This window comes from Gasterosteus aculeatus, chromosome 9 (genome assembly GCF_964276395.1).
Source record: "Gasterosteus aculeatus chromosome 9, fGasAcu3.hap1.1, whole genome shotgun sequence".
Taxonomy (NCBI): Eukaryota; Metazoa; Chordata; class Actinopteri; order Perciformes; family Gasterosteidae; genus Gasterosteus; species Gasterosteus aculeatus.
In genome coordinates this window covers 4,523,734-4,540,687 of record NC_135696.1, presented here as the reverse complement: position 1 = coordinate 4,540,687, position 16,954 = coordinate 4,523,734, and the positions used below count along the sequence as shown (strand labels likewise).

Here is a 16,954-nt window from a genome sequence, read left to right as displayed (position 1 = left end):
CTCCACAGTCGTGTCGATTAATAAACTGTTAAATTCACTCTCCTCCTGACGGCTGTGTCAGTCTGTTCTGCATTTGGGTCCAGCCAAGTCCCCTACCTGACACCATCTGCATCTGTATTTGCTTTGCCTGGTCTGTATTTAATAGTGAAATTAAAATCTGCTAGCTCAGCTACCCATCTCTGCCCTGTGGCATTTCACTTTGCAGTTGACAGTATATATGTTAGCGGGTTATTGTCAGTATAGAAAACAAAGGAAGGAGCATGGAACAGATAATCCCTAAAGCACTCACAAAGCCCACTTTAGTGCCAGGAACTCCAATTTACCAGAATGCAGATGATAATTTCTTTCTGGGGCAGTAAGTGTTCTGGAGCCATAGGCTATTACCTTCAGCTTGTCCTCCCTCTGCTGGTATAACACCGCTCCAAGGCCGTCTTGTGATGCGTCAGTATGGAGGACAAATGGTTGGTAGAAGTCAGGGTAACTGAGTACTGGTGGGCTGGACAGCTTGTCGACTAGGTGGCACACTACTTGATGGTGTTCCTCAGTCCATGTGACATGTGTCCCACTAGGCAACTAGGCAGCTGTCCTTGTTTACCTCTTTTTTACCTCTTGTCTTTTTAACTGCCCGTTGTTCCAGGGCTCCAGCCATGTTTTGCAGACATTACAGTTGCTGATACAAACAATACAAAAAACTGATGGCAGAGGTCACAAGGAATTAGATTTTACTTGCGGCTATAGCGAACAAACTATCAAAATGCATACAGACCATGGATGTGTGACACGTCCTTGAAGCAGTTTTACTTATTATTTTATCTTAACTGAGGATAGACTGGCAGTAGTGACTCACCATTGCTGAAGAAGAAAACAAAAAAGTATAACAAAAAAGAACAAGCCGGGCCATGGTGGTTGGCAGCAGCCTCTGGTTGCAAAAGTAAGACCAAAATGTATTTCCTCAGTTTACATTGCAAACATGACTTTATGCTATGAGGGGCTGTTTAGGACTTAACTATTGAGACACTCGCACTCACTACTGAGACACACATACTAATGAAACACTCTTACGTTCACTATTGAAATGCTCTCACATATATACATAAATGTAATACTTTAAATCTATGCAGTTGCATATATAAAACAATATACAGTACATACTCATCTGAAATACTTACACAAAACATATGAGAAACACACACACGCATACATATATACTTCTGTGTCATATACACTTACATAAAGCATGCCCTGCTTTATAATTTTACTCCAAATGGGAGCATGATTTTAAAAATAAACATCATGCTGACTTGAAACAAGTGATTAACACCATAGTATGAGGTTTAGGACTACTACTATTTACACACTCTCGTGCACACTACTAAGACACTCTTACACGTACTAATGAAACACTCGTTACATCCGCTTTTAAAATACTCTCACGCTACTGCTCCTGAGACACTTACACATACGTACATACATACTCTGTAAACCTATGCACATGCGTATATAAATCATTATACATACTCATCTGAAACGCACATACATACTGTATGAGAAACACACACATATACATATATACAATCGGTTGATCCATACTGGTTGTACACGGCGCCAAAGCTCGGTCTACGACGGCGAGATGCTGAGCGGGCGCTCAAGCGCGTGAGATATGGAGCTTGTTTCATGGCGCGTCAGAGAAACAAAGCTGTCGTTCTAGCCGAGCACTTAATTAGATTAAAGAGCAATAGACGGTGCCCTTTTGTTTACAGTAGCTGAACCATCTAAACGGGGAAAATAAGTTATTCTAAAAGGGGCCCTTGGCAGGCGGCGTGGCTGGAGAGCAGCCGAAGATTTAAGGATGGCGGGGGGGGGCGGTGGGAGCGGACGCACCTCGCAGCATCGATCGGACCCTAAAAGCACTGTCTCCACCTGCCCCCCCCCCCATCCACCCGCCCTGACGTCAAACGTCTGACTGCAGTATCTTATGCGCCTTATAATCCGGTGCGCCCTATATATGAAAAATGTTCTAAAATAGGTAATTCATTGAAGGTGCGCCTTATAATCCAGTGTGGAAAATACGGTATGTATGTATGTGAAAATATGTGTAAGAGTGTCTCAGTAGTTCTAAACGGCCCCTCATATTCTTCAGGCTAGTTCTTACACGTTGCACCTTTAATAATTCCACACATTTTTAGGTTCTTATTTGGGCTTTACATACAGCAGAGGACTGTGCAGAGGAATTCCGCCACATGTCAAAAAAAAGTGTGGTGAGTGTCAAACGGACCGGACGAGGACAGAAGGAAAAGTCGCTAGTTCAACATATTTACCCCGGTGGAATTCTGCCTCCAAGATGATCAAATATGTGTAGTTTTGTGTTTAAAATAACATTAACAATTAAACAACAGTGTCTAAAATACACACTTTCTAAAGTGACTCATTACTTGTAGGATTTAATCTTTAGAAGAAAAACAAACATTCATTAACAACAAGATTGTACCATTACAACATTCACATTTTGAATTTCAAAATGTGCAATTAATTTGTTCATTTTTTAAATCTATTGACAACCCTACTTTAAATGTTTCTGTCCGTGTGTGTGTTTGTGTGTGTGTGTGTTTGTGTGTGTGTGTGTGTGTGTGTGTGTGTGTGTGTGTGTGTGTGTGTGTGTGTGTGTGTGTGTGTGTTAGAAGGGGTTGATGCGAACTCCTGTTCCCAGGGGAGAGAAAGGATTGACTTCTGCCCACATTAAGGCATCATTAAGAGAGATTGCTGATTTATCATCCTCCAGCAAAAAAACTGGACCCTAGTAAAAAAAAAAAAAAAAGAATGATGAGAACAATCACAATTTTACAAGACATGTTTGTGGAGATACAAACAAACAAATAAATAAAGAAGCACGCACCTTTATTCTGTGTCCAGTGAAACACGACAGTTGAACATCTGAGTGGCTTGGCAGATTGGAGCCTGTCACATAATCAGCACCACACAGAACTAAACCATCTAAAAAAGAAAATAACTTGTTTTGCTGGTTAACCATTACATACAGTAGGCCTATAATATGTTTTGATGGCCATCAAGTCTGACAGATTAGAAAGTCCCTAATCATTAGGGAGTTCAGGAAGACGATACTTTCTTCTGCCTCTGTGGCTTTTTAAAATCCTTCCTCCAGGCCAGACTTCATCGAATGAAAGAGCCTTTACGCACAGTGGCCAATTACTTACCGGCCCAATCGTTATCATTCAACTGGCAAAGTGCCTCCAGCTCCCGTTGCCACCCACCGGCATTGGCACCCTACCTACGTCAAACGCTTATTTTCGCAAATGTACCTTTTAATGGCAGTGTTTTATTTTATCTAACTTCATTAAATTGAATTAGTTATAACAATATTTACAGTTTAAAACATACATGTAGCTTTAAGCTAAAGTGCATACGCATCTCTTTCAGTTCAAAAGAAAGAACAAAATAACAAACAGTACAGTGTAAATACATCAAACGAAGTAATAAAATGAAGAATACATAAGACACAATACAAAGCTACATAGCACATCACAATACTTCTTTGTCAAATAAAAGCAAATCTCAAAGACCAAAAGATGGAATTCAAGGCTGACATACTCATTTGATAAACCTATGTTTAGAATTGTTATGTATACCAGGTTGTGTTGGCTGGATTCTCCTCTCGAGGTGGCTGAACAACTCTCTTTGACAATCTGATGCAGGACTGTTGAAAATAGACAGACGAGATACAATTGTGAAGCTATATACCAGACATAAGCAGGGGAGTTTAAACATATGGTAGTACAAATATAGATACTGTATATCTAGCTGTGGGGGGAAATTTACATTGGATTGGAATTCAAACTTGTTTACAAATAAAAATCTGAAAAGTGGTGAGTGCATATGTATTCAACCACATTACTGTAAAACCCCTAACAGATATCTGGTGTGACCAAATGCCTTTACAAGTCACATTTGCAAGTCACATTATTAGTAGCCTGGCAGGTTTCCATGGATCATGGTTATATTTGGACCCTGCTGCTGCCTCCTGCCATGACCCTACTGACACCTACTGCTTCTAACACTATTATTAGTGCCAATACTATTACTTTGTTTCTTCCACGGAGTATTTGTGCTTTCTCACCAGTGTTGGGAGTAAGGCGTTACAAAGTAACGCATTACTGTAATTCCACTACTTTTAGGGGTAACGAGCATGTAACAAAGTATTTTTTTAAATAAATTAACGCAGTTACAATTACTGAAATTGAAATGAGTTCGTTACTCGCGTTACTCTCTTTTGTGACGCAAAGCGGAGGGCCGGCAAATAGTAAGTAAATAGCTGCCTGTCAGCACAAAATAGTTGTGGCCACCAAACGTTGTGTGTCACAGAATAGTCGCCGTACGTGCATGTAAACAGCATTGCGTCACTCATGACGAAAAACCGCAAGCCCGCGGATGCTGCAGGCGCCACTCCACGCAAACAACCAAGGCTCCACTTTACACGGACTGCAGTGCAGCCGATAAACCGGGCAGAGCTGAATAGATTGATTGCTCGGTATGTTGAAGATGAGATGCATCCTGTCAACTGTCGAGTCAGTTGCCTTCAGGCAAATGCCTGAAACAGTTATTTTGTATTAAGTTAGGTATTAAAAAGGACCTTTGTACTATTGCTTGATTTGAAGGCCTGTTGCCCTGTTGATTACAATAAATAGGTCTAAAAAATATGTTTATTGTGTTTGACTGTTCAGTACTATTTATATTCATTACATTTAAAAAGCAGACATAAAAGTAACTTAAAAGTTACTTTCCAGAGTAACTAATTACTTTTGATACACAGTAACTGGTAAGTAATTCAATTACATTTAAAAGAAGTAACTAGTAACTGTAACTAAATACTCATTTTCAGTAACTTGCCCAACACTGTTTCTCACCTCCCGGGTTTCCATAGATCCTGGTTCTATTTGGACCCTATTCCTGCTTCCTGCCATGGCCATGCTGACAACAGCTGTTGCTATCATTATTATTATAAATATTAGTCACATTACTATTACATTTTTTACGCTGTTCATTTTGTACACTTGACATCCATTGCATTCTGTTCATCGTGGGAGAGGGATCCCTTCTCGGCCGTTCTCTCCAAGGTTTCTTTTTTTTCCTTTTTTCCCCATCAAAGGATTTTTTTTTTCTGTGCGGGGTTTCGGGACAGCGGATATCACATTTGTACAGACTGTAAAGCCCTCTGAGGCAAATTTTTAATTTGCAATTTTGGGCTATACAAAATACGTCAATACAGTGAGAATCAAGGGCAAGATTTGAAAATTTCCGTTCACACTGTCTCCATCCAATCTGACTTGGAATGGCCAAAATGAATGGGCAAACATTTCCATCTCTAGATGTTTTCTTTGTCTTTATGTTTGTCTCTGTAACCTACTTTCTGTTACTTTGTGTGCAGGCCCTCCAGACATCCAGCTCCACAGACAGCTGCTCAATATTCAGAGGAACACACACTTCCCTCCGCTTCATCAGCTGACTGAGAAACAGAAAAAAATAGGGTTGGAATGACTTCCAAATCGTTCATCCAATTTAAACCTGACTATGGACATACATGGGGTTGTGTCTACCTGGTGTATTCATAGAGGGCAGGCACGATGCTAGAGTACTGTCTTCTGATGGCCAGCAGACCTCCAATGTAACCACACAAGATCAACAGCTCACTGCGGGCTCTGCGCACAAGCACACGTGTGCATACAAGAACACACACACACACACACACACACACACACACACAAAGGCCTGGATGATCAAGTCAGACAATCTATAAGAAGCAACAGCATTGGTGAGCAGTGGAGAAATTTAAATAATTATAATACTATTAATAATTATCATCTCTAATAATAGATCATCTCACCCAGTCAACTTAGCCATGATGAGGCAGTCAGTTCTGATGTAACTCATCAGGTCCAGGATTGGCTGAACAATATCCACTGTCCAATCAGGTCGAGTCAGCTGTTCTGGTGAGGAGGAAATTCAAATACAGTTCCTGATTGAGCTGTACTTTATAAAAGTACCCATTTAATACATTTCTTCAGTAAGACACTGTCTCCAATGCCCAATTCAATATTAATACGTTATTGTTAGGATTTCTGTTGAAGATATGATTTATTATTGTAATTCACTGTATTTTATACCAAATACATTAGAAAGTGCAGATTTGTAGGGTCTTCATTGGGATTGGTATGGAAACCGGTCATTCATAGATTACACTTGTTCCTGCTAGTGGTACAACTATGCAATGGCGTTTTTTAATTTTTTATTTGTGTTCAGTATAATTCCTAAAATATTGGCAGAAAAATGTCAATCATACCAATGGATATGTCGGAAGTTTTACAACATTTGACATAAGTAAATATTGCCAACTGTTTCATGTTCAAGGTAATTGTGCGATCATATGTAAAATGTGTAAATCATAGGTGGGTAGGTTGTTATAGATGATGATAGATAGGTAATCACAAACAAATACACACCGAAACTCTGTAGCCATTACCTTTAACATGATCTAGCCCTATCCTAAGGGCGATGTCAGGTTCTGAGCTCAGCAGGTGGAATTTTACTGCAGAAAACAAATCTCCTTCACACATGGCTGTTTCCGCTAGGGCCTTACATTCCTCTATGGAAGGGAGACCGCACTTGAATGACAAGCAACAGATAATCATAGTCACTATAATCATCAGGATGTTATTATCATTAACATCACAGATCCACTCCATTTCATTCACAACGTGTTTTAGATTTTACATATTGATTGTCTACTCACACTTTCATGAAATTGGTTGATTTCAGCAACACTTCCTGGGTAAAAAGCACACAGCTTAGCCAACAGAATGTGGTTGTCAGGAATCATTTTCAGTAGGTCAACTGCAAGCGCCCTAAATGTAGAAACAGTAGAGATAAGGTTTTGCTATGTATTGACCACACCCTAGAAGCATCCAGTGTGTTGTGTGATAGTGCTCTACAGCCCAAGTACTATCAGTACAGGTGGAGCCCTCTAAATCTAGATCCCTGATACTGTCATACATTCCACATTAAAAAATTAATGAATTTCGAACTGAAAATAGGTTTGCCGTGACTCCACCTATGCTCAAAGGAACCAGTTTTAATACACAAAAATGTAGCTTACACTAACCGAATAAGCATTGATTGAGACGTACCATGTTGTTGTTGTCATGTATTTCCTCGCCAAGAGTTCAAGACAGTATGAAGTGCTCTGTTTAGCTGCCTCTCCTAGGCCAATACCCACACATGCCGCCAACTCCAGCTCATTACCTCGGATAAGACTTGACATGGCTAACTAAAAGCATAACACATACGGTACATCCACATTAATGATTAGTTATTATAAAGGTAAGATGTATGACAACTTCACAATATACTTATGCAATTGATATACAGAAGTATGTACCTTAATGTTGTCCACAGCAAGGTAGCAGCATGCTGCCAGGACAGAGCATCCATCCTGAAAGTACCACTCAGCTAGTTCCTTACATACCGTTTGGAGGAGACTGGACAGGAAAAGTTCGAAGTTTATGGATGGACCAAATATAAAGAGTTATGAGTATTTAAAGAGCTTTCCATGGTCATTCTTTTAAACAAAACATTCACTAACCACAAACAGTTACATATATGACATTTGGCCTTTGTATTAATTCCATTTACGTGCAGTTATCTGGTGGAAAGCGCCTGGATAGTAACAAGGTTTTCAATGAGGCAGATAGTTAATCCTGATTATCCTTGATCGTATTGGGATACATCAGAAAATAAATCCAAGCAGTTGGATAATATTGAATTGTTAGAACTGCTCAACAGAACATTTCAACTTCTTGAAGGGAAAATTTGCCCCTTATATCTTGCCATCAAAGTTGGAGATCATTAGGCCCGTTGCTATATGCGATAAATTGACTTATCGCACACCATCTGAAATCGAGTGAAATAATATTTGCCGCTGCGCTATTCATTTTACATATAAATGAACGTCACCAACATTTAAGTTGATTGCGCTGCCTCTGTCCCTTTTCCTTGTGGAAAATGGGGGTGGGGCTTAGGTAGCGAGCACAAAGCTACAGAACGGACACCGACAGTAGTAATGCAGAAGCTTTTCAGACTCGGTTCTTTGAATCTCGTTCAGTAAAATGAACAAATCATGAACAAAAACCATGTGTCATGACAGTTTGGATGATTTGAAATGGTTATTTATTATCACACAAGCATTTAATTATCACGGCACACAAAGTAAAGTACAAAAAAGTTAAAATAACGAAACCTGTTTCTTGTGAACAAATATCATTTTCGTCTACTAAACCTAGTCACAGGGGAGCGAACTCATCAGGGATGAAAAAGGTGACAAGGATACAAACCCCCCCGCGCGCCACGGCGCCCACCCCACCCCACCCCACAGATTATTGCAGATCTACATGAATCACACAAATTAAACTATTTTGGATCAAAAACTGCTAATTTTGCCGAAAGTTGATGAGTTTGCACCCCTGTAGTCACACGAGAGTGAACGAAGTAAACAAATCCTTTCTGTTTCCTCTTCTGAGCCTATGCAGATCACGTGAAAAATTATCCAAAGAATCGTACCCGGCAGATTAAATCACCTCCCGACCGTGTTTTCAGATCAATGCTTCGCTCTTCTGCCAACCTTGTCATCGGATCAATGATTCGTTCATAAGTCTTTTGATCCTTTTTCACGTGACCTGCATAGGCTCAGTAGTAGCGCGTCGGAAAATGAACGAATCAATGAACGAATCATTCCTGTTTCCTTGACTGAGCCTATGCAATGCACAGTCCCGATGCACGGCCACGACAAAATGAATGAATCACGACTTACTCCCGAGCCCTTCTATGGATTCGTTGAACGAATCGTTCACGAACGACACATCACTAACCGACAGGTGAAGAGAAGCAGTGAACCCACCATGTTATAAAAGGTTCTTTTTTGTAACATTTACAGCCGAACCCGGTAAGACAAATAAGTCCCAATTGACTTGATTTTGAAGGTACAATGTTCGGCTTCGATTGGGAAACATTTTGGCTTTAAGCCGAATGAGAGAGGAGAGCCAATCAATGTGAACGAGCCGGTGCGTTAACTTTGTTTATAAAACAGTGGCAATGGAAACAGGCAACACAACTAAGCTAAAATCTCACCTAAAACAAACACCATCAGGTTAGATGTTAATTTAAAGTTACACATGTGTGTGTTTGCTTTACCTCTGGTATTGCAGTCTGTTATCCATGTCATTGGTCGTGGGGTTAGCTTGGGAGCTTTGAGGTGCACGAATGTTTCCTTCACATGCTCCCTAAAAATATAGATTATTAATTAAACGTTATTATTGTGTATCAAATCTTGTAAATATTTTCAGAAGCATCAAAATAACAGTTGAAGTATTTTCTCAGCTCTCTGTGTTTACTTATTTATCCACCCCAATAATAAACTTAAGATCCACTTCTCATCATCCAGCCCGAAAGAAAACTACTGCTCCCTTTCATCCCCTCCTTCCGTGTACCTGTGCTATTATTAATGCTTCGAGCAGTTGTCCACGACCAGTGAAGAAACTTATAAGGTTTTTAATGTCTCCTGTAGCGATGCAGTATGGGATAGCATCATCATTATCCTCACCCATCAGCTGGTCAGCTCTCCTGTGACATTAGGATATTGCAATTACATGGATAAGTAACACATTACACAGTTTACTATTTTCTTTGCATTTACGTTACAATTGGTAAAAATGAAGATGACAAAAAGAATAATCCTGGTTTAAAGCAAGGTGTAAGAATTTCATAATATGTGACAAAATAATGTCAACTTGATTGCTGAAAGGAAGAGTTTTAGTGGGGTTGTATGAGATACTTGTTCACTGTATTACCTACAGTAGACTAGGGTCAGCATACCCCATGGATTAGTAGAAAGGACTACACTGTTGTGGAAGGGGTCAGCAGCAGAAGGTATGTTAGCCTACAGAAAGGCAGATATCTATATTCACGTCTGTTATGTTTGAAATATTTTCAACCCTTTATCTTGTTGTCATATAGCTATTTCTGATGCAGAACCTAGCTGACAGTGAATCTTATCAATGCTATTTCCAAAGTTTACGCAGGTGCCGTTTTTAGTTATATTCTCCATCCGCCCTATATACTTTGCTTTGCTTAGTAGTACAGTCTGTTCATCTAATCTGAGGGGCAAATCTAGTGTATGTGATACACTGACTATAAGTAGCTCAAACAAGCCCATTTCAAACAACCAAACGATCCCTTTAACAAACACTCCTGATAAGAAAATAATGTCTCAGTTCATGTGGACTGCGGATGGGTCCGCATCAGTCTCAGAAATTGTTGTACGCCTTTTCCTATTAACAAATCCGGTGTTGTCTTTACTTTTACAATAATTGATATTGTTTTATGTATTCTCATGCATTATCTAAATTGTTTTAAGTGCATCCTTCTGATATGCTTTATTCTCTCTTTCCAAATGCAGCAAGAAAAAAGCATATTTTGAATTGCCACACAAGTAAAAACTATAAATTATCTTAATAAACATGAACAACAGATTTAGATTTGGTTCTAACACAATTGAAAAATCTAGTAAAAACCTAAAACCACAAACATTACAGAATTAACAGCCCTATAAGCCATGATCTACTGAAGTTTACATGAATAATGCTGGGGACTGGAAACAGTAGACCTTCATCACAGCAGCTATTTTGACAATTTAAAGCGGTAAAATACAGGAGTAAATAACAGCATTAATTATAGCTGCATTCTAGGTGTGACACGTTTAAGGTCCAACTATTGTGCCTGCTGGTTTTCTGCCTTTGCTTATCATATTTTTAACAATCATTATGCTGCTCAAACTGAAAACACTTGCACTGGGACAATGCTGTCTTTCTTTTTTATTGTTGTTTTGAGGAAAAGCTGAAACAATGGACTTCAACATGAATTGAATTACCTCTGCATGAGTTTCTTCCAATACTTCATGGAGACTCCTGGTGCCACAGATAATGCTTTCTCCCACTGCAAGATAAATCACCCTCTATTAGCTCACATTGGCAAGATAATTCATTTATATTTCTATTCTTTTTATTTTGCTCTTTTTCTCACAATAGATGTAGAGGCATCCCTGGATTTGTGACCAAATATAACAACTGAAATATGAGAATCGACTGGTTTATCAGAATATCTTGATGATGCCAAAATGTCACTCCTCTATCCCTGTCTATCTCTGCAGCTGCTGCCTGCAGCTGTCCGCCTGCTTTGACTTTTCCCTCGTTCGGACTTCCTCAGTGCTTATGCCTACATGCCATTTCTTTTGAACTTTTACCTACAGTTTTTACTTGCAGGTTCTTCAAAAGTATTTGGTGATGGGAGAGATTAAATGAAAGTACAGATATCATTAACAATAGCTGTAAAACTTTGCTTGGGTTTGCTTTTAGACCAACAAACTTGAATTTCCATTGACAAAAGAAAAAACATAAAGACAAATGTGGAGCTAGACAGGAATTAAAGAGCATCCTGTTAAATATAAAATATAGAAATAGCTGAGTGTCACCAGTGTCTGGCTTGCTTGGATCTGAGGTTATTGCACAAATACTACTAAAACACCGGCATGCATACCCGCACTCACTCCATACCTGTCCCAGCTCCACCATTAATTCACAGTATCGTTGAATCTGACCAAGTCTCAGATGGATGTTAGCTGCTTCTATCAGCCTCTCCTCTTTACTTGGAGCTCCGATACCTCCTCCAAATTTAGACATCTTGACTATAGTGAGCTCCTGGGCTTCAGACTGAGAGAAAATAGAAAAAATGGAAGATAAACTTAGATAAAATACACTATTAAGATAAAAAATACTTTTTTTAACACATCTTAAATAGAATGTTGATGACTAGAACAGAATAAAATTAAAACTAGAAACCCTTTTTTCATGGGATTACATGATGATTACACCAGCTTCTGGCACACACATCCATCTTCAGGGCTGGTCTTCATTTAAATCTCAACTACACCCCTGGGAAATTGCATGAATGCATCTTGCACAGTTGTAATGCTATTGTGATACCAGTAATCTGTCCACAGACAAACACAAGGGCAAGGCAAGTTGTGAAAACAGTTATATATTATATTACCAGCAACAGTAGTACTTGAAGCAGCATGAGTGAGAACATTGAGTGCAATATGCATTCAATAAAGTATAACTCAATCATGTTGTTCATTCTGTGCACATTACCTCTATTGTACTCCTCTCCATCCTGGGTGGAGGATCCTACTTATGTTGCTCTTCCTTTTTTTCCCCTGTTAAAGTTTTTTTGGGGTGGACTCCTGATGTCCCTCATGATGTTAGGGTCCCGGGACAGAGGACGGCATTTGTGCAGTTGTTTTCTGAAGTTTGCACTTTACTGTCATCTGCTCGATTTTAAACAACGATGACACTTCATCCAGAGAGGAAGTCAGCAATGTTGCAGAGTAGTGCTTAGTTTCACAGAGAACCTGACATGGTCATCGCAGATCTCCCTCTTTAAGGTGTGACATTTCGGTGTAGAAGAAACAAACCTTGTTACCCTTGACATTGACTTAGGGAAACAGAGCTGCTCACCGTTTTGAACTTGAGCAGATGTTTCATGTGCATCACTCCTTTACTGTAGCTGGGTGGTAGCAATGAGTCGTCCTGGCCATTAATCACTGACACTAAATCCCACAGATTGCTGCTGCCTCCAGGAGTCTGGCACAAGAGCATACACAAATATGTTGAGAAGCACACACGGACACAGATGCACACGCAAACTCATACAAAGAAAACAAGTAATGTGTTTAAGACTAATGTGCACTTGTTTACATGTTGATATTTTGTCTAGTAATATTTACTGCATTGTAATGCATGTAGCCGTATAAAAGTACAAAAGAATGTGTCTACATCTTTATCACAGTTAAAATTCTAACCGAAAATAACCAAAATCTGCACATTTCAAATCACTTTAAAACACAATATAAATGAAATGTCAACTTCTTCTATGTTCTTTTAGTAAAGAGATGTGTTTTCATGCATGTTTTTCAGCAATTCAGAGTGATTACTTAAATAAAGGAGAATGGTGTCTCGCATTGCTGACTCTCCGTCCAAATAGATAAAACCTGACTGTGGGCAATGTGTTGACTAATGTAGGTTATAATGTCAGTCACCTCCTGATGATAAATAAAGACAGTCTGTAATTAACTTTTGATGGTCCTTACACGTTAATAGCTGCTCATCACTATTACACAAAATAAATATGACCTTTTACAAGCTTTTGTTAATATAACTAATCGTCTATCTCTTTGAGATTACATCTTTGTGATCTTGTGAAAAAGGTCCTGAAATTGCATGTTGAGGCCAAAAGAAGACACAAATCAAGGCAAAAGCTCCGGAAGTTGGAGGGACTCAACTTTGGGTGCCAAATATGCTCCCTCATCTCCTGCCATCATGCAGCCTTCAGTCCATTAATCCACTATATAGGGAAAGATATAGTAACCCAGCAATGGTGAGAACCGTAATAAATCAGATTTAGAATTTGGATGTTCATATGTATTTTAATTGTACCGTAATGTAACAAACAGATTTCTATCTTTCGAGTTGAAGCTAATGTAAAAAATGCAATAACAACTGTACATTTTTCACAAAAAACTGAATTCATTTTTAGCAGCAGAAATTTGAGGCAAAATGTCTAGCTGTGGGATGCCCGCTGTTACATTAACTGCTGAAAATACACACAGATTGCACCAGAGCACGGAGACAACTGTGAATAACGGTCTGAAGGTATCACACTGATATAATCCCCAACAATAACTAAACATTCAGAATATAAGTACCGAAAAACATTCAGAGAACCAGCGGAGCTTCTTGGCCATGATGTCAGAGCTACATTTATCCAGCTCCTGCTTGATGTCACGAGACACTTTACCACAGAGCAGCGGAGGAGAGCCGGCAACCATAGCCGTGTCTGCCGACACACACAACCAACATGGTTATATCAAGTATAAAAAGAGAACACAATTAAAATGAAGGGAGCGGCAGACTGTTCTCACCTGTGTTTCCTATTATCTTTTCCCAAGGCTGGTTTGTGAGGATGTTCAGCAGCAGTGGAGAGATGAGGGGTGTGAGAGACCAAAGTCTTACTGTACTGTCTCTGCTACAGCTGGCCATAGTGAATGGACGACTCTGATGACATGTTAAACCTACAAACACACGCACAGTTTGGCAAACGCATGTTATAACAGAAAAAGGGGGGTAGTATTACAGTGGTATAGAATTATAGTTCCAAACTCTATATTAACAATCATGTCACACTAAAATTCAGCAGAGAAGGGAAGGTTCAAAATCTTGTACTGTCTGCTTTTTTGAGTCCGCGGTTAGTTGGGTCTCTCTCTCGGGGTATTGTCGCAAAATATGATGGATTCTATAGTCACATGTCTATGACCACCACAAAAAGGCCTAACTTTGTATCAAAAAATGATGCATGAAAAGGGAAAATTGTGGAAAGACAAAATTCTGAAGCTCCTCCCCACTGTGTGATTACATCAGTCACTCTAAGTTGTGCAATGGACACCCATTATAAAGTGTGAAACTGCCCCATTTTTTCTATAACTTGAACAGTGATTAAAGGAAAACCATTGGAAGTAGGAAAATGTATCATTTGGGTCAATAAAGACCCAACCTTCTTTTTCTACGGTAAAGAATGACGGGTCACAGACAAGACCCAATTCATTTAAATGTGGAAATTGATGTTTTTTGCTAAATATAATAAGCATGCAGGATTATAATCTGTGTGTTCACAATATAACATGCCTTTCTAAAACCAATGTGCTACATGCAGATTGACTCTACAGCATTTCATATGTAATTGACAGGTTTAAGTCCCTTTGAAGTGACTCCCTTCACGTATTTGGCTTAATAAAAATCTAGATGTTGTTCTGTCTTACCATAGACATCAGCTCCGTGGTCACAGACCGTGTCCAGACATGTGCCATCTCTTGTGTCCCACACTCTGATTGTATAATCCCAAGAACCTAAAAAATTATTTACAATTTGAATTCGACAACCTCTCCCATCGCTATGATTACAATTGTTGTACATTATAGCTGTGTCCAGTTATTTTAATACAACTCTGCCGTGCATCAAGAATAGGAACATTTTTATAAAATCTTAAAAATGGAACCAGTAATGTCTTACTGGTTCTATACAGTAGATGGAGGGACTTAATCCAGATATATTAATGGCTGAAATGGTAAATTACCTTTGCTGTAGGTAATTTTAACCATATCAGCTGTTATTGTTAATGCAACAGAGGACATTTAGTCATCACGCAAACATCAAAACATCTCTCATTGTGCCCTGTCATGCGATCTATTTGTCAGTTTAAGAATGAAAGACAATGTTTTGAGTACGTCAGTTGATTAATTTCTTACCCAGTGTTTGTGTACTTGTAGATCTGTGATCCATACGGATCACCCATTATTGTCCGCAGATTGATTGCAGTTTACGTTAACCTTCCCAGTCTGAAGGACACCAATGCTTTCTATTTGCTAATCTCTGATCATGCTTCATCGTAAACAAGCAGTCATGATCAAAATTAACTGGAGAACTAGTAACAATTGTAGCATTGCTAACAGACATCAAACAAAGGTTCCGTTCCGTTACATCATGATGCATTCAGAATTTGTTTAGTAAAAAACTGTATGGTGAAGATAAACGATAACGTTATCATGATGTGTTCAGATGTGATCTCGTGAAATGTAGTGTTAGATATTAACTGTCAGGAACGGGTAGGTGGAGGCAGGACTCAAACGCAGACTTGGAAACAAAAAGGGACTTTAACAGTCAAACTTCAAAAAAGGGAAAACGCAGACAGGAACCAGGAACAGCCAAGAGAGCCAGGGAATCATATCCAGGGTTGAACAATCACCATCCAGTATTGAACAACCAATGACACGACCAGGGACAAGAGACACACATGGCTTAAATACACTGGGAGGTGCAGATGATTGGACAGGTGGAAACAATCAGACAATCACAGGGCAAGGCAGGAAGTGAAGTTAACCCAGGGACACAAGGGGCAGCAAACTACAAAATAAAACAGGAAACAAACCCACAACGTGACAGCAACTGGATAATCAAAAATAGTATTTTACCTGAAATGAGGAGGTAAGGAACCTCTGTGTTCCACATCAAGCCTCTGACAGGAGCTGCATGACCACTCAACACATTGATACACGCATCCTGTGTATAGTCCCATATACGAACAGTGCTGTGCAGACAAACACACAGACAGAGATTTCTTTTTTCATTCATTTCAAATGGAAAAATAGAAAGAAATGACACATTTCATATTTTCCTAACAATAAATAGAAGTTGTTACATGTCTTCATTTTGTAGTCCATGTGTGTTATGCATGCATTATTATTTTCACATTTGAGTCCTTGTTCTTTATGGGGTCAGATCAGTCTCAACAATTGCAAATGCACACAGAACAACTCATAAATGCAAACCGGATGATCACGAATCACATATGCGCACGGAACAATTCACAAATGTATTTGATTTAGAAAGGCACACAGAAGGATTCAAAAATACCTTTATATTTCGCTTATGTGTGTGGGTTCTATGAGACTCGTCTGACCTGAGTAGATGCACAAATGCATTTTTTTCAATATGGACCTATCTGTAGTATCAGATGTCACCCTCATTTCACATGAGCACAGCGCATTTGTGAATTGCTCTGTGCGTATTTGTGAATGTTCTTTTTGCATTTGTCCTTCTGTGTGCATTTGCAATTATTGAGACTGATCTGACCCCATAGTTCTTGTCTTTGTACCATGTAATTTGCAGTGAAACAGATTCCCGATGAAATGTTCACCTCATCCAAGAATAAGTCTGATGAATAG

General features: G+C 39.2%; 1 protein-coding gene across 6 annotated transcripts in view; it reads right to left on the bottom strand.

The window, feature by feature from the left end:
- Positions 1-1,076: 1,076 nt before the first annotated feature.
- The window catches only part of wdr17 (WD repeat domain 17), a 48,712-nt gene continuing 32,834 nt past the window's right edge, over positions 1,077-16,954 (bottom strand). For 2 of the 6 annotated variants that reach the window (XM_040186485.2, XM_078080197.1), the window contains exons 14-32: positions 16,202-16,317; positions 14,993-15,079; positions 14,099-14,248; positions 13,883-14,013; positions 12,636-12,761; positions 11,673-11,828; positions 10,991-11,055; positions 9,552-9,684; positions 9,256-9,344; positions 7,448-7,547; positions 7,197-7,336; positions 6,803-6,914; positions 6,533-6,674; positions 5,897-5,999; positions 5,610-5,711; positions 5,420-5,518; positions 3,645-3,712; positions 2,894-2,991; positions 1,077-2,794 (exon numbers count right to left, since the gene is read on the bottom strand). In XM_040186485.2, coding sequence (XP_040042419.2) covers positions 2,675-2,794; positions 2,894-2,991; positions 3,645-3,712; positions 5,420-5,518; positions 5,610-5,711; positions 5,897-5,999; positions 6,533-6,674; positions 6,803-6,914; positions 7,197-7,336; positions 7,448-7,547; positions 9,256-9,344; positions 9,552-9,684; positions 10,991-11,055; positions 11,673-11,828; positions 12,636-12,761; positions 13,883-14,013; positions 14,099-14,248; positions 14,993-15,079; positions 16,202-16,317 — 2,137 coding nt within the window. In that variant the 3' untranslated portion in view covers positions 1,077-2,674. Of the gene's footprint in view, positions 2,795-2,893; positions 2,992-3,644; positions 3,713-5,419; positions 5,519-5,609; positions 5,712-5,837; positions 6,000-6,532; positions 6,675-6,802; positions 6,915-7,196; positions 7,337-7,447; positions 7,548-9,255; positions 9,345-9,551; positions 9,685-10,990; positions 11,056-11,672; positions 11,829-12,635; positions 12,762-13,882; positions 14,014-14,098; positions 14,249-14,992; positions 15,080-16,201; positions 16,318-16,954 lie in introns of those variants that run through there. The other 4 variants (XR_013450602.1, XR_005713071.2, XM_078080198.1 and 1 more) reach the window with 4 other exon arrangements.